The sequence below is a fragment of the Amblyraja radiata genome, chromosome 19 (assembly GCF_010909765.2).
Source record: "Amblyraja radiata isolate CabotCenter1 chromosome 19, sAmbRad1.1.pri, whole genome shotgun sequence".
NCBI classification, from domain to species: Eukaryota; Metazoa; Chordata; class Chondrichthyes; order Rajiformes; family Rajidae; genus Amblyraja; species Amblyraja radiata.
This window is the reverse complement of record NC_045974.1, coordinates 16,729,695-16,740,922: the sequence shown is the minus strand read 5'-3', so window position 1 is coordinate 16,740,922 and position 11,228 is coordinate 16,729,695. Positions and strand designations below refer to the sequence as shown.

The 11,228-nt window shown below is 46.6% G+C and overlaps 1 protein-coding gene across 1 annotated transcript in view; it reads left to right on the top strand.

Moving 5' to 3' along the window:
* Nucleotides 1-4,355: 4,355 nt before the first annotated feature.
* Nucleotides 4,356-11,228, top strand: part of nwd1 (NACHT and WD repeat domain containing 1) — a 47,271-nt gene continuing 40,398 nt past the window's right edge. The window contains exons 1-4 of the mRNA XM_033037762.1: nucleotides 4,356-4,641; nucleotides 8,428-8,513; nucleotides 10,040-10,156; nucleotides 10,268-10,622. Coding sequence (XP_032893653.1) covers nucleotides 4,536-4,641; nucleotides 8,428-8,513; nucleotides 10,040-10,156; nucleotides 10,268-10,622 — 664 coding nt within the window. The 5' untranslated portion in view covers nucleotides 4,356-4,535. The remainder of the gene's footprint in view (nucleotides 4,642-8,427; nucleotides 8,514-10,039; nucleotides 10,157-10,267; nucleotides 10,623-11,228) is intronic.

The following is an 11,228-nucleotide window of genomic DNA, read 5'->3' as shown; positions in this document are numbered from 1 at the left end:
GTGCAGGCAGATAAGTGATAGCCTTGCCATCATGTTCGGCACAGACATTGCGGGCCGAAGGGCCCGTTCTGCAGCTGTACTGTTCTATGTTCTAGATTCGTCAAAGACCTGCTTGCATCCCCCAAATGGTGTAACCAGTAATAATGCTCCCCCCCAGCACTGCTCCTCCCACAGTGCGGACGGAGCTCCCTCACTACTAACTCTTCCATAGTGAGGTGTTCCCTCAACACCGTGCTTCCCACAGTGTGGAGATCGCTCAATACTGTACGTTCCACAATGCAGCACTGCTTTGCTACAGTCCACCATGGTCCTGTGCTGGGGCTGTTTCTTGCTTTCTGGCTGCACTTCTGTCCCACCATCTTCATTTCCGGGATTGCTGGGATTAACTGAATCCTGGATCAGGATTGCAATATAGTTATTAAATATGAGCATTCAGAATATTTGGTATTTTTGGTATTTGGTGGTGGGTGTTCTTACTGTATGTTTTGTAAGTTATTAAGTTTTTTGTAAGTTTTGTTAATAATTGAATAAATTAATTTTTATTAAAAAAAACTGTGCGGCGCTCACTCAGTATTGTCCTCTCTCACATGAGGCGCTCATTCAACAGCGTGCCTCCAACAGTGTGGTGCCCTGATACAATGAAGTGTTGCTTCAGTACTGCCAGGGTCTAGCTCTCCCTCAGTACTGCCTCTCTCATAGGGCGGCGTTCCCTCAGTGCAAATCCTCGCACAATGTGCTACCTTCCTCAGCACTTCCCTTCCTAAAATGTGGCACTCCCTCCCCACTGTCCTTCACACGGTGTGGCACTCTCTCAGTACTACCCCTCCATTTGCATGGTGCCCCCTCAATACTGCCCCATCCACAGTGCGCTGTTTACCAATATAATCTGGACGCTATGATTTATTTTGTGGAGCTGGGGCTGGATTCCACAATTTTCTGATGCACAGTTTTACTTGTTGCGTCCTATCCGACAGGCAAGTGTGCTATGTACATTCACTGCAGTCCTAAGCATTGAACCTTGATGAAAGTGAACATCAACTTGTGACATGCTGGGACGGCAAGTATATCCCCTCTTTATATTGCATTAATGGCAGAACATTTCTCCTTTTACTATTTCTCATTTCAACATGAAATGTCACATCCATCTGCTCTATTTCCTTGTAAATACCAAAACAAAATAATAGTTAATACAAAGTAATAATTTAATATTGCTGCCATCTCTCCGTGTTATCTGTGGTAATCTCTTGTCAATTCCTCAATGGCTTCTTCCCTTCCTAAACTTCCTTTTTTATTGATTTGTTGGTAACATATTACAATTCTGTTTTATTTTATTTCAGGTTCCTCTTTGTTTCCAAACATTTGAAAGAAACCTTGAATCAGTCAGGCTGCCAGCAACACTCCAGCTTCCTATTTACAGGTGCTCCCCAACTTACGGTGGGGTTACGTTCCGATGAACCCATCGTAAATCGAAAATATCATGTCGAAAATGCATTTAATACACCCAACCTACCAAACATTCCCTCTCTTCTGATAAGGCTCGAGAATAGTGGAAGTAGGCATTGGGGCATCGACACTTGTTGATTGTTTAGCAGGCACAGTGTTCTTCAGGAAGATATCAAGTTTTATCTGTACAGTTTGTTTCTTCTTTTCATTATATATTTCCCTATAGCAGGCAAGAGCATCCTGTATCTGCCTGGTACACAAAAAAGCTGGAGAAACTCAGCGGGTGCAGAGCATTTATGGAGCGAAGGAAATAGGCAACGTTTCGGGCCGAAACCCTTCTTCAGACAGGCACTCCTGTATCTGCCTGTCAGTTTTTGCGACTCTCTCGTAATTGACATCCATTTCTTCCAACATGCGTACGCCACTGCTGATAGTAGAAAACACCTCCGCCAGTTTCTTTGTTGTGAATATTTTCGGTGCCTCGGGTATAACTTCTTCTTCATCTGCCTCAGCTCCTTAGTTACCAAACCAAACTGTGATGCAACTTGATAATATGCTTTCTATGGTGCATCTGTAGAAGATGGTAAGAGTTATTGGAGACATGCCGAATTTTCTTATTCTTCTGAGGAAGTAGAAGTGTTGCTGTGCTCTATTGGCCGTACCTTCAATGTGGTTGGTCCAGGACAGATTGCGAGTAATATTTATGTTTAGGAACGTGAAGTTCTCAACTATTTTTTAATTTGGCACCATTACTGCTGATCGGGGCATTTACTCCACCCTGGTTACTGGCCGATAACTATCTCCTTCGTCTTGCTGACATTGAGGGAAAGGTTCTTGTTTTGACACCATGATACTAAGCTCTATATCTCCTTCCTGTATTCCGTCTTGTCATTGCCCGAGATCCGGCCCAATACATCCCTGGCGATGTAAGGCAGCCACTCTACCGCTGCGCAACTGTGCCACCCCCATGGTGATCGCCATTGATCAGAAACTCAAATGAACCAGTCATATAAATATTGTGGCCACAGGACAGGCCATAGCTGCATGCACAAGAAAATAATTCCATCGCAAAATGCTGACGAACGCAATGCTGCGCAAATCAATTTCTCAGCCTCTCTCTTTCCTCTCTGTACGTTTTTTGGTCCACACTGGGGCTGTTAGTAAATCTCTGTGACATGGAGCAGGATCCTTCCCTTCACTCAAGTAGTGGGCGGCGTGGTGACGCAGCGGTAGAGGTTACTGCCTTACAGCGCCAGAGACCCCGGTTCGTTCCTGACTACAGGTGCTATCTGTACGGAGTTTGTACCTTCTCCCCGTGGCCTGCCTGGGTTTTCTCCGGAATCTTCGGTTTCCTCCCACACTCCAAAGACGTACAGGTCTGTAGCCTAATTAATTCGGTATAATTGTAAATTGTCCCTAGTGTGTAGGATAGTATTAGTGTACAGGGTGATCATGGTCGGCGCGACCTCGGTGGGCCTGTTTCTGCGCTGTATCACTAAACTAAACCAGTAGGGAAACTTGATCACCAGCCTTTACAAAGGTATCCAGCCTCAGAGGAAAACATAGCAACAATACACTTACAGGTGAAGGGATTAGAATTAGAGCAGATTAAAGTCATTATATAGCAAATAAGGATTTAACTTTAAACAAAATAACACATCAAAAGCTGGGAGGACGTTTTGTGAAGTGTGGGTGAGGTCCCAATAAGGCGCGACATTTTTATAAATGTGAAGCCATATATAAAATTACACCTTAATGTGTCACAGCTTTTAAAATATTTCACAAATGTTCTTTAGGAATTCAGTGCCCCTAATGTGAAACACTTTTTGAATAAATAACAACACTTCCTGATCCTAGGCGCGGAATATATGGTGCAGACCCATTGGGTGCTCAGTTACACAAGTAGTTATAGGACACTCTCACAGAGCCAGCAGGAGGGCTAACCCCCTCAAGTTTATTTATTTATCTATATTTTTACACAGAAGGTACTGGGAGGAATGGTGAATTTGACCATTCATGCCATTTCTCAATGCAGAATTTGGTGCTGGTTGGAATATCACCATGTTCAAGAAGGAACTGCAGATGCTGGAAAATTGAAGGTAGACAAATGTGCTGGAGAAACTCAGCGGGTGAGGCAGCATCTATGGAGCGAAGGAAATAGGCAACGTTTCGGGCCGAAACCCTTCTTCTTCACCATGATGTCGGCTTAACTGGGAGGAAAACTGTGCCTTCACTTTATGGTGTGCCAGGTGTTAGGGGTGCTGCCTCATAGCTCCAGTGATGCAGGTTCAATGCTGACGTCTGGTGCCATTTTGAGGAGTTTGTGCATTCTTCCTGTGGACACATGGACTTCCCCTGGATGCTCCCATTTCCTCTCACATTGCAAGCATAGATTAACTGGCCGTTGTAAATTGCCCCTTAGTGGTGGGCCTCAGGGAAATAAGAGGGGGATTATGACTGGTGGGGAACAGGTCTGATGGGATTGCTATGTTTGTATACGGAGATCGCCAGGGAAGGATCCCTGACCTGCTCCCATCTCCACATATGCTGCCTGACCTGTAGGGTGCTTCCAACACTTTAGAATAAACTAAAAAAGGAAAGATAAGAGAGGGACTGTGTCGAAGAGCCTTTGGTGTGGGAAATGAGCAGTACAAGAGGCTCTGCTTGTGGTGAATGGTGCAGCACCTCACCGGTCGGCATTGGCAGCTTTCACCCTGTAATTAGATGAAGAATGACAGAGCTGCCAGAACAGGAATAATTCTGCTCATTGTTCAGCTCAGTTACTTGAGATTGGCCCGGACCAGAATGTGTATTGGTTGTCAAGGCAATGTCTTTCCTGGTTTGATGTTGTACACAGATCGCATTAAGCTGTTGGAGGAGCGGGGATGAAAGTGAAGGAGAAGGCTAGGGAGAAGGAGATGAAAAGTGTGGCCGAGGAAAAGACTGCGTTAAGTGATGGACAAGGCCGGGGCCAAGCCTGAGGTTCTCCTGTCCCAGGCATTCTACAAACGTTGTGTTTAAAGTCCTGCTGGACGCAGGGACGCAGATCGAGGAGAGGCCAAGGCAGGCTGACTGGTTCGCCTCCTGTCGGGATGTGGAGTGCCGATCGCCGGCAGGCCCTGCTGCAGGGCAAGCCCATCAACCTCCCAGTGGACAAGTCCAACCTGGTCCGTGTGTTCATCAGCTCCACCTTCACAGGTCAGGTACGCAGCGCTCGCGCCTCCTGTCATAGGGTCACACAGCAAGGAAACAGGCTCTTCGGCCCAACTCGTCCATGCCTTCTCTAATCTAGTCACACTTGACCCATGCCCAACCCATATCCCTCTAAACCTTTCCTATCCATGTACCGATTCGAATGACTTTTAAGTGTTGTTAATGTGTTGTTAATGTGCCTGCCTCAACTACTTCATCTGGCAGATGATTCCATATTCTGAACTACAATCTACCTCATTGGTGACCCTCGGACTATATTTGATTGGACTTTGCTGGCTTTACCTTGCACTAAACGTTATTCCCTTATCCTGTATCTACACACTGTAATGTCTTGATTGTAGTCATGTATTGTCTTTCTACTGAATGGATAGCACGCCACAAAAAGCTTTTCACTGTACCTTGGTACACGTGACAATAAACTAAACTGAAACATGTAAATACTATCCTCTGTGCAAAAAAAGTCACCCACTCAATTTCATATTAAATCTTTCTCCTGTCACCTTACACCTATATCCTCTCGTTCTTTATTTCCAAATCCTTGAAAAAAATTGTGTGCATTTACCCCTAGACCCTATGATGTTATACAACTTTTTCAGATCACCCCTCAGTCTCCTCTGCTCCAAGGAATGTAGTCCCAGTCTTCCCATTCTCTCCCCATGATTCAGTCCCATGAATTCTCTCAACCTCTTCAATGTCCAAGCATTAGAAACGGCAGCTCAGGGTATTTCCTTCATTCCTTTGTTCCTGCTGTGTTTCACGACAACAGCACCCTTTATTATCGGGGTCTGATTCATTCCTTGTTCACTGTCCCTCCAGTCCAACTTCTCACAGGGCATCAAAGCACAGCTACTCACTGTGGGGACACCATGTAACATACATGGCATTTACGGTATAATATTGGTTGATATCACTTTACAAATTACGACGTGTGTACTTACTGCAATGAGGTTTAATGAAGCTTATTTCAAAGACTGTGATATCCTTTCAATGCATCCTGCAGAAGTGCTGCCCGTCACTCTGTAAGTTATTATACTCAATAAAGCACCTTGTTAGTTTAAGCAACCTTAAGGAAATGTGTGGAGGACTGTATTCCCACAAAATGCATCCAAGTATTCCCCATCCAGGAACCTTAGATGAACCAGAAAGTCCGCATTCTTCTGAGGACCAGGTCTCGGGCATTCAAGTCTGACGACACAGATTCATATAAGAAGTCCAGATACAACCTTGATGAGGCCATCAAAAAGGTTTAAAGGGATTTTTGCTCTAAACTGGGGGATGAGACGGACGTTCGTAGGCTCCTACAAGCCTAAACCTGGGAGCAGTGCACGCAAAAGTGAGGCATCATTCCCTGACAAACTCAATGCATTATCTTTCCCTCACTCCTTTCCCTGTTTAGATAGGGTGAACACTGATCTGTCATCTCAGCAGGGGTGGAAATCGCTATCAAAAACATGGGGGGGACACAATTTCTTGGCTGCTGCCTGCACGTGCATGCACCCACATACACAAGCGCGCGCATGCATGCGCACACACACACGCGCGAGGCTTCAGCCGTGGGCCCTGTGGGCGGTAACATCGAGAGCTGACCTGGTTGGTGACCGTCTCTGAACTCTAGCAACAGCAGCGTAGTCCGCTCTGAATCGTGGGGCTTGAATTGGCCCGTTCGCAGGGCCTTTCATCACCCAGCGTGGCTTAAAATCGGCTGGCGGGGGCTTCAACATCGGGAGCATCGATCGCCTCGATGCAGCAGTTTGATTTTAAGCCGACCCAGGCGATGAAAGGCCCCGCGAACGGGCTAATTCAGCCCTTAGAAAGTGTCTGATACCCGTTTGAATCATTCAAAAGCTACAATGTGATAAATAACACAAACAAATAAAATTGAAGCAAATAAAGGCAAACAGAAAAACCAACCTTGGAGGGGGGAGAGAGAGAGATGGGGAAAACAGACTAAATAACGTGTGAGGGACTTACCTGCAAGCCAGCCAGGAAACCCGTTCGACCGGATTCTTTAATGACCGGACCCGTTTAAATCCGATACCCGTTTAAATATCTCCCATCCAATTAGTTCAAATGGTAATTGTACCCACATCAGACAGCTTTGGAAGGTCAAAACACAATTGGTGACACATTGTGTTAATTCGGTGTTAATAGAGACGTTGAACAAGCGCATAACAGTGACACCCCCACTGTCTCGCTGAAAGCGGAGATTTTAATAGTTTTTTTCCACCGAATTTCAAAATCCAGATTACAAAACATGGGGGGGATTGTTCCCCACCTCTCAAAACAGTGGGGGGGGGGGGGGCGACGTGTCCCCCCTCATCCCCCCCCCCCCACCCCCAGGATTTCCGCCTATCCATCTCAGAGACCTATAGTCCCTGATGGCATTGCAATCTCAGTCACTGTGGCCGCCATCAGAAGATCCTTCAGGAAGGTCAATACTCGGAAAGCATCTGGACCTGATGGTGTACCTGGTCACATTCTCAAAACCTGTGCAGACTTACTGGCTGGAGTTTTTGCAGACATTTTGAACCTTCCATTACTGGGGTCTGAGGTTCCCACCTGCTTTTAAAGGGCATCAATAATACCGGTGCCCAAGGAGAGTAAGGTGACATGCATTAATGACTACCGACTGGTGGAACTAATGTCCATGGTGGTGAAGTGCTTTGAGAGGTTTGTTATGGCGCATATCAACTCCTACCTCAGCAAGAACCTGGACCCAGTACAATTTGCCTTCCTCCACCATAGACCAAGAGGATCGCTGGTTCTTCACTGCACTGGACCACTTGGACAATAAAAACAACTCAAGCTGATGTTTTTAACCCAAAACCAAGGACTCAGTGAGAAAATCAATCAATCAATCAATCAATCAGTTTTATTCATCACATTGCACATAAAGTGCAAGTGAAATGAATTTGCCAGCAGCGGTACAATGAAAAAAGAACACACAAAAACACAATAAAAATTTAACACAAACATCCACCACAGCATTCATCACTGTGGTGGAAGGCACAGAATTTGGCCAGTCCTCTATTTCCCCCGTGGTCAGGACTTCAACCCTCCGCAGCCGCCGCTGCGGGCATCCAGATGTGTAGACAAGGTAATGTCCAGGTAAGTCCTGAATCGGTGAAAATGCACCAATTCTGATTCAATTCAATTGATCTTAGGAGGTACTGAGTCCCAGAGGCAAGGTTCGCTTATCCTTTACAGGATGATTCTAGCGTTAATGGTATTGTATTGTATTGTATTGTATTGTATTGTATTGTATTGTATTGTATTGTATTGTATTGTATTGTTACACCTCAGTAATACAAAATACCTTATAGGTTGAGCAAAAAATAAAGTCAGCAGGCTGGGCAGCATCTGTGGAGGGAATGAACAGATGACGTTTAGAGTCGGGACCCTTCTTCAGACCATTGTCCATTTCCATCCACAGATACTTCTTGACCTGCTGAGGACCTCCAGCACTTTGTATTTTGCTCAAGATTCCAGCTGCTGTTTCTTGTGTCTCCATACTGTGTGGGTTGTCAACTTCCTACCAACGTCATCAATCAGCAACGCCAATATCACCTATGTTCCTCAAGATTAATATTACCTTTGGTTTTTTGGATCGACTTTCCCCAGATATCATTACCGGGTCAGGATCAAGAACTGCAAGGCGGTAAAGGTCAGAGGTCATGAACTGGAGTTCATGTGTTTTCATTCCTTCTCTTTCCTGCTCCATGAATCCGAATCAGAATTCCCACTGTGATCAGTTACTCCCATGTTTTCCAGATATGTGTATGGAACGCGACACGCTCCTGGACAAAGCCTATCCCGAGGTACAGGCTTTCTGTCAGAAACTGGGCCTGGTTTTTGAGGTGAGTTCAATGGAGTGAGGGCAGCGCTCTCTCTGGGATGAAACTACCAGACGAGTTTCCCTGGTTTAAGCTTCCCTGGAGGGTGGAGGAGGGAAGGAAGAACACTGGAAGGATGGATCTGAGAGGGGGGAATGGTGAGGGGGTTTTGGGGTTGCAGAATAGGGAGGCACAAATCATAGGGAGAACATATAACAAGAGATTTAACAAGAAGCCCTATGTCCAGCACAGCTGTAGAGTTGCTGCCTTACAGTGCCACACACCAGGTTTGAACCTGACTACGGATGCTGTCCGTATGGAGTTTGTACAGTATTTTCTCCCTGTGACTGCGTGGGTTTTCTCGTGGGTGCTCCAGCTTCCTCCCACATTCCAAAGACATTCCGGTTTGTAGGTTAATTGACTTCTGTAAATTGTCCCCAGTGTGTAGGATAGTGCTAGTGTACAGTGATCACTGGTCAACGCGGATTTGCTGGGCCGAAGAGCCTGTTTCCACACTGTATCTCTGAACTAAACTCAAAAAGAAGATAGGGGATGTGAGAGAAGGTGAGTGTGACAGTGGATGAGTGTAGCAGGGAGGGGGGGTGACATGGAGTGTGGTAATGTGTGTATAGCAGGAAGTTGGTTGTGATGAGGAGCTGAATAGGGCTGAGTCAGACGTGAAGGGATTGGGCATCGTGGATGGAGGTCAAACGTGAGTGGGCTATGGGAACCTAACTGTGTGGTTCACAAAAAAACCACAAAATGCTTGAGCAACTCAGTGGTCATGAAGATATTGTTTTTTTTGTAAACAGTATCTTCAGTTCCGTGTTTCTAGTGAGGTCCATATGATAGTTGGTAGCTGGGGGAGGAGGGCTGGGCTAGTTCCAGGGCTCTTCCTTCTCCTCGCCCACCAGCTCAGACATTCCAGACTCTTTTTAGCTGCTGGGCTTCTTGAGTCTCAGGAAACCTCCTGTAAGGATGCTTATGGTCAGCAGAGTCCAGGAAAATCTCATTAATACCTTTAAGGACATTAATTAGAACACAAATCAGCGTTATGTAAAGCCTGACCTTGGTGAACGAGGTTCCACATTTGAACCCCAAGTTGCCTCCTTTCGACCTAGAATGGGCTCATTAGAGTTTAGACTCCGGAGTACAGCGCACAAATAGGCCCTTTGGCCCACAGAGTCCGCGCTGACCAGCAATCCCTCGCACACTAACACTATCCTATACACTTTAGGGACAATTATAATTTTACCAAGCCAATTAGCCTACAAACCTGTATGTCTTTGTAGTGTGGGATGAATCCGGAGCATCCCTGGGAAAACCTGCGCAGGTCATGGGGTGAACGTATAAACTCCATGCAGACAGGAACCGTGGTCAGGATCGAACCCAGGTGTCTGGGCGCTGTGACGTGAGGCAGCAACTCTAGCGCTGTGCCACCATGCCGCCTTAGAGTTGGGTCAAGCCAAAAAATGAATTATTTGAAATATCCAGTTGCTCCCTTGGAGTGGATTACAATTGCATCAGATGTGGTAACTTGTTGTCCTCAGGTGGTCGACATGCGTTGGGGAGTTCCGACTGCACTGACAGCTGATCACACGAGCACAGAGCTGTGCCTGAGGGAGATCGAGTCCTGCCAGAGGATATCGCTGGGACCCACATTTATCGTATGTTGTTCTTTACTTCTTTTTGCTTTCCTCTCCACGTCTTGATAACATGCATTTCCTTATGATCACATCCAGCATTGCAATAATTACGGTCTTACCTGATACTGGCAGGCTCTTGTTGGCAGTCGCTATGGATACCGGCCCATCCCTCGTGTTATAGAAGAAAAGGAATTTGAGGTGCTACTGGCGAAGCACTGCTCGGATCCCAGCTCCTGTGAACTCCTTCAAGAATGGTTCTGGAAAGATGAGAATGCCGTCCCTCCTGTGTACGTTCTTCAGCCCATCACCACTCACCTGCCGTACTACAGTGACATCAGCCCAGCCAACCGGGAGCGACATGAGGAGGAGGTGCTCAGCTGGTCCAAGGCAGAGGAACAAATCGCCACTCTGCTCCGAACAGCAGCCGCCTGGGCAGCAGACGAGGGCCTCATCAAAAAAGATGCAAAGCACAAATATTTCAAGTCAAGTGAGCTGCTCCTCCCCCACCCCTTCTCCCTCCATCTAGCAGAGTTAAAGGCCTTCGCCATATCAGGCACAAGGCCAGATTGTGTTGAGTCGTCTTTGGTTTGGCAAAGGAAGGAAGGAATGCCAGCCCGTATACCAGTTCCCAATATAGATACAAAATGCTGGAGTAACTCAGCGGGACAGGCAGCATCTCTGGTGAAAAGGAATAGGTGAAGTTTCGGGTCGAGACCCTTCTTCAGACTGAGAGTCAAGGGAGAGGGAAACAGCACTCCAAGCATCCAACGACCGGGGCAACCCACGTCTGCTCAGCCGACCCAACCCGACTGGCCCCACACGGGCCCCCACCAGAGTCGATGGCCCAGTCAGCGGACGGCTGAAGAGGCATTTCCCTCTTCCCTGACGCTCAATCGGAACAAGAGTCTCGACCCGAAACGTCACCCATTGCTTTTCTCCAGTGATATTGCCAGACTTGCTGAGCTATTTCAGAATCTTGTGTGTATAAATCAGCATTTGCAGTTCCTTCCTACACAATTTACCAGCTCCTAGTGCTGGGTTGATTTAAAAAAATCAAACTGCTGGAGGAATTCAACGGGTCCGGCGCATCTGT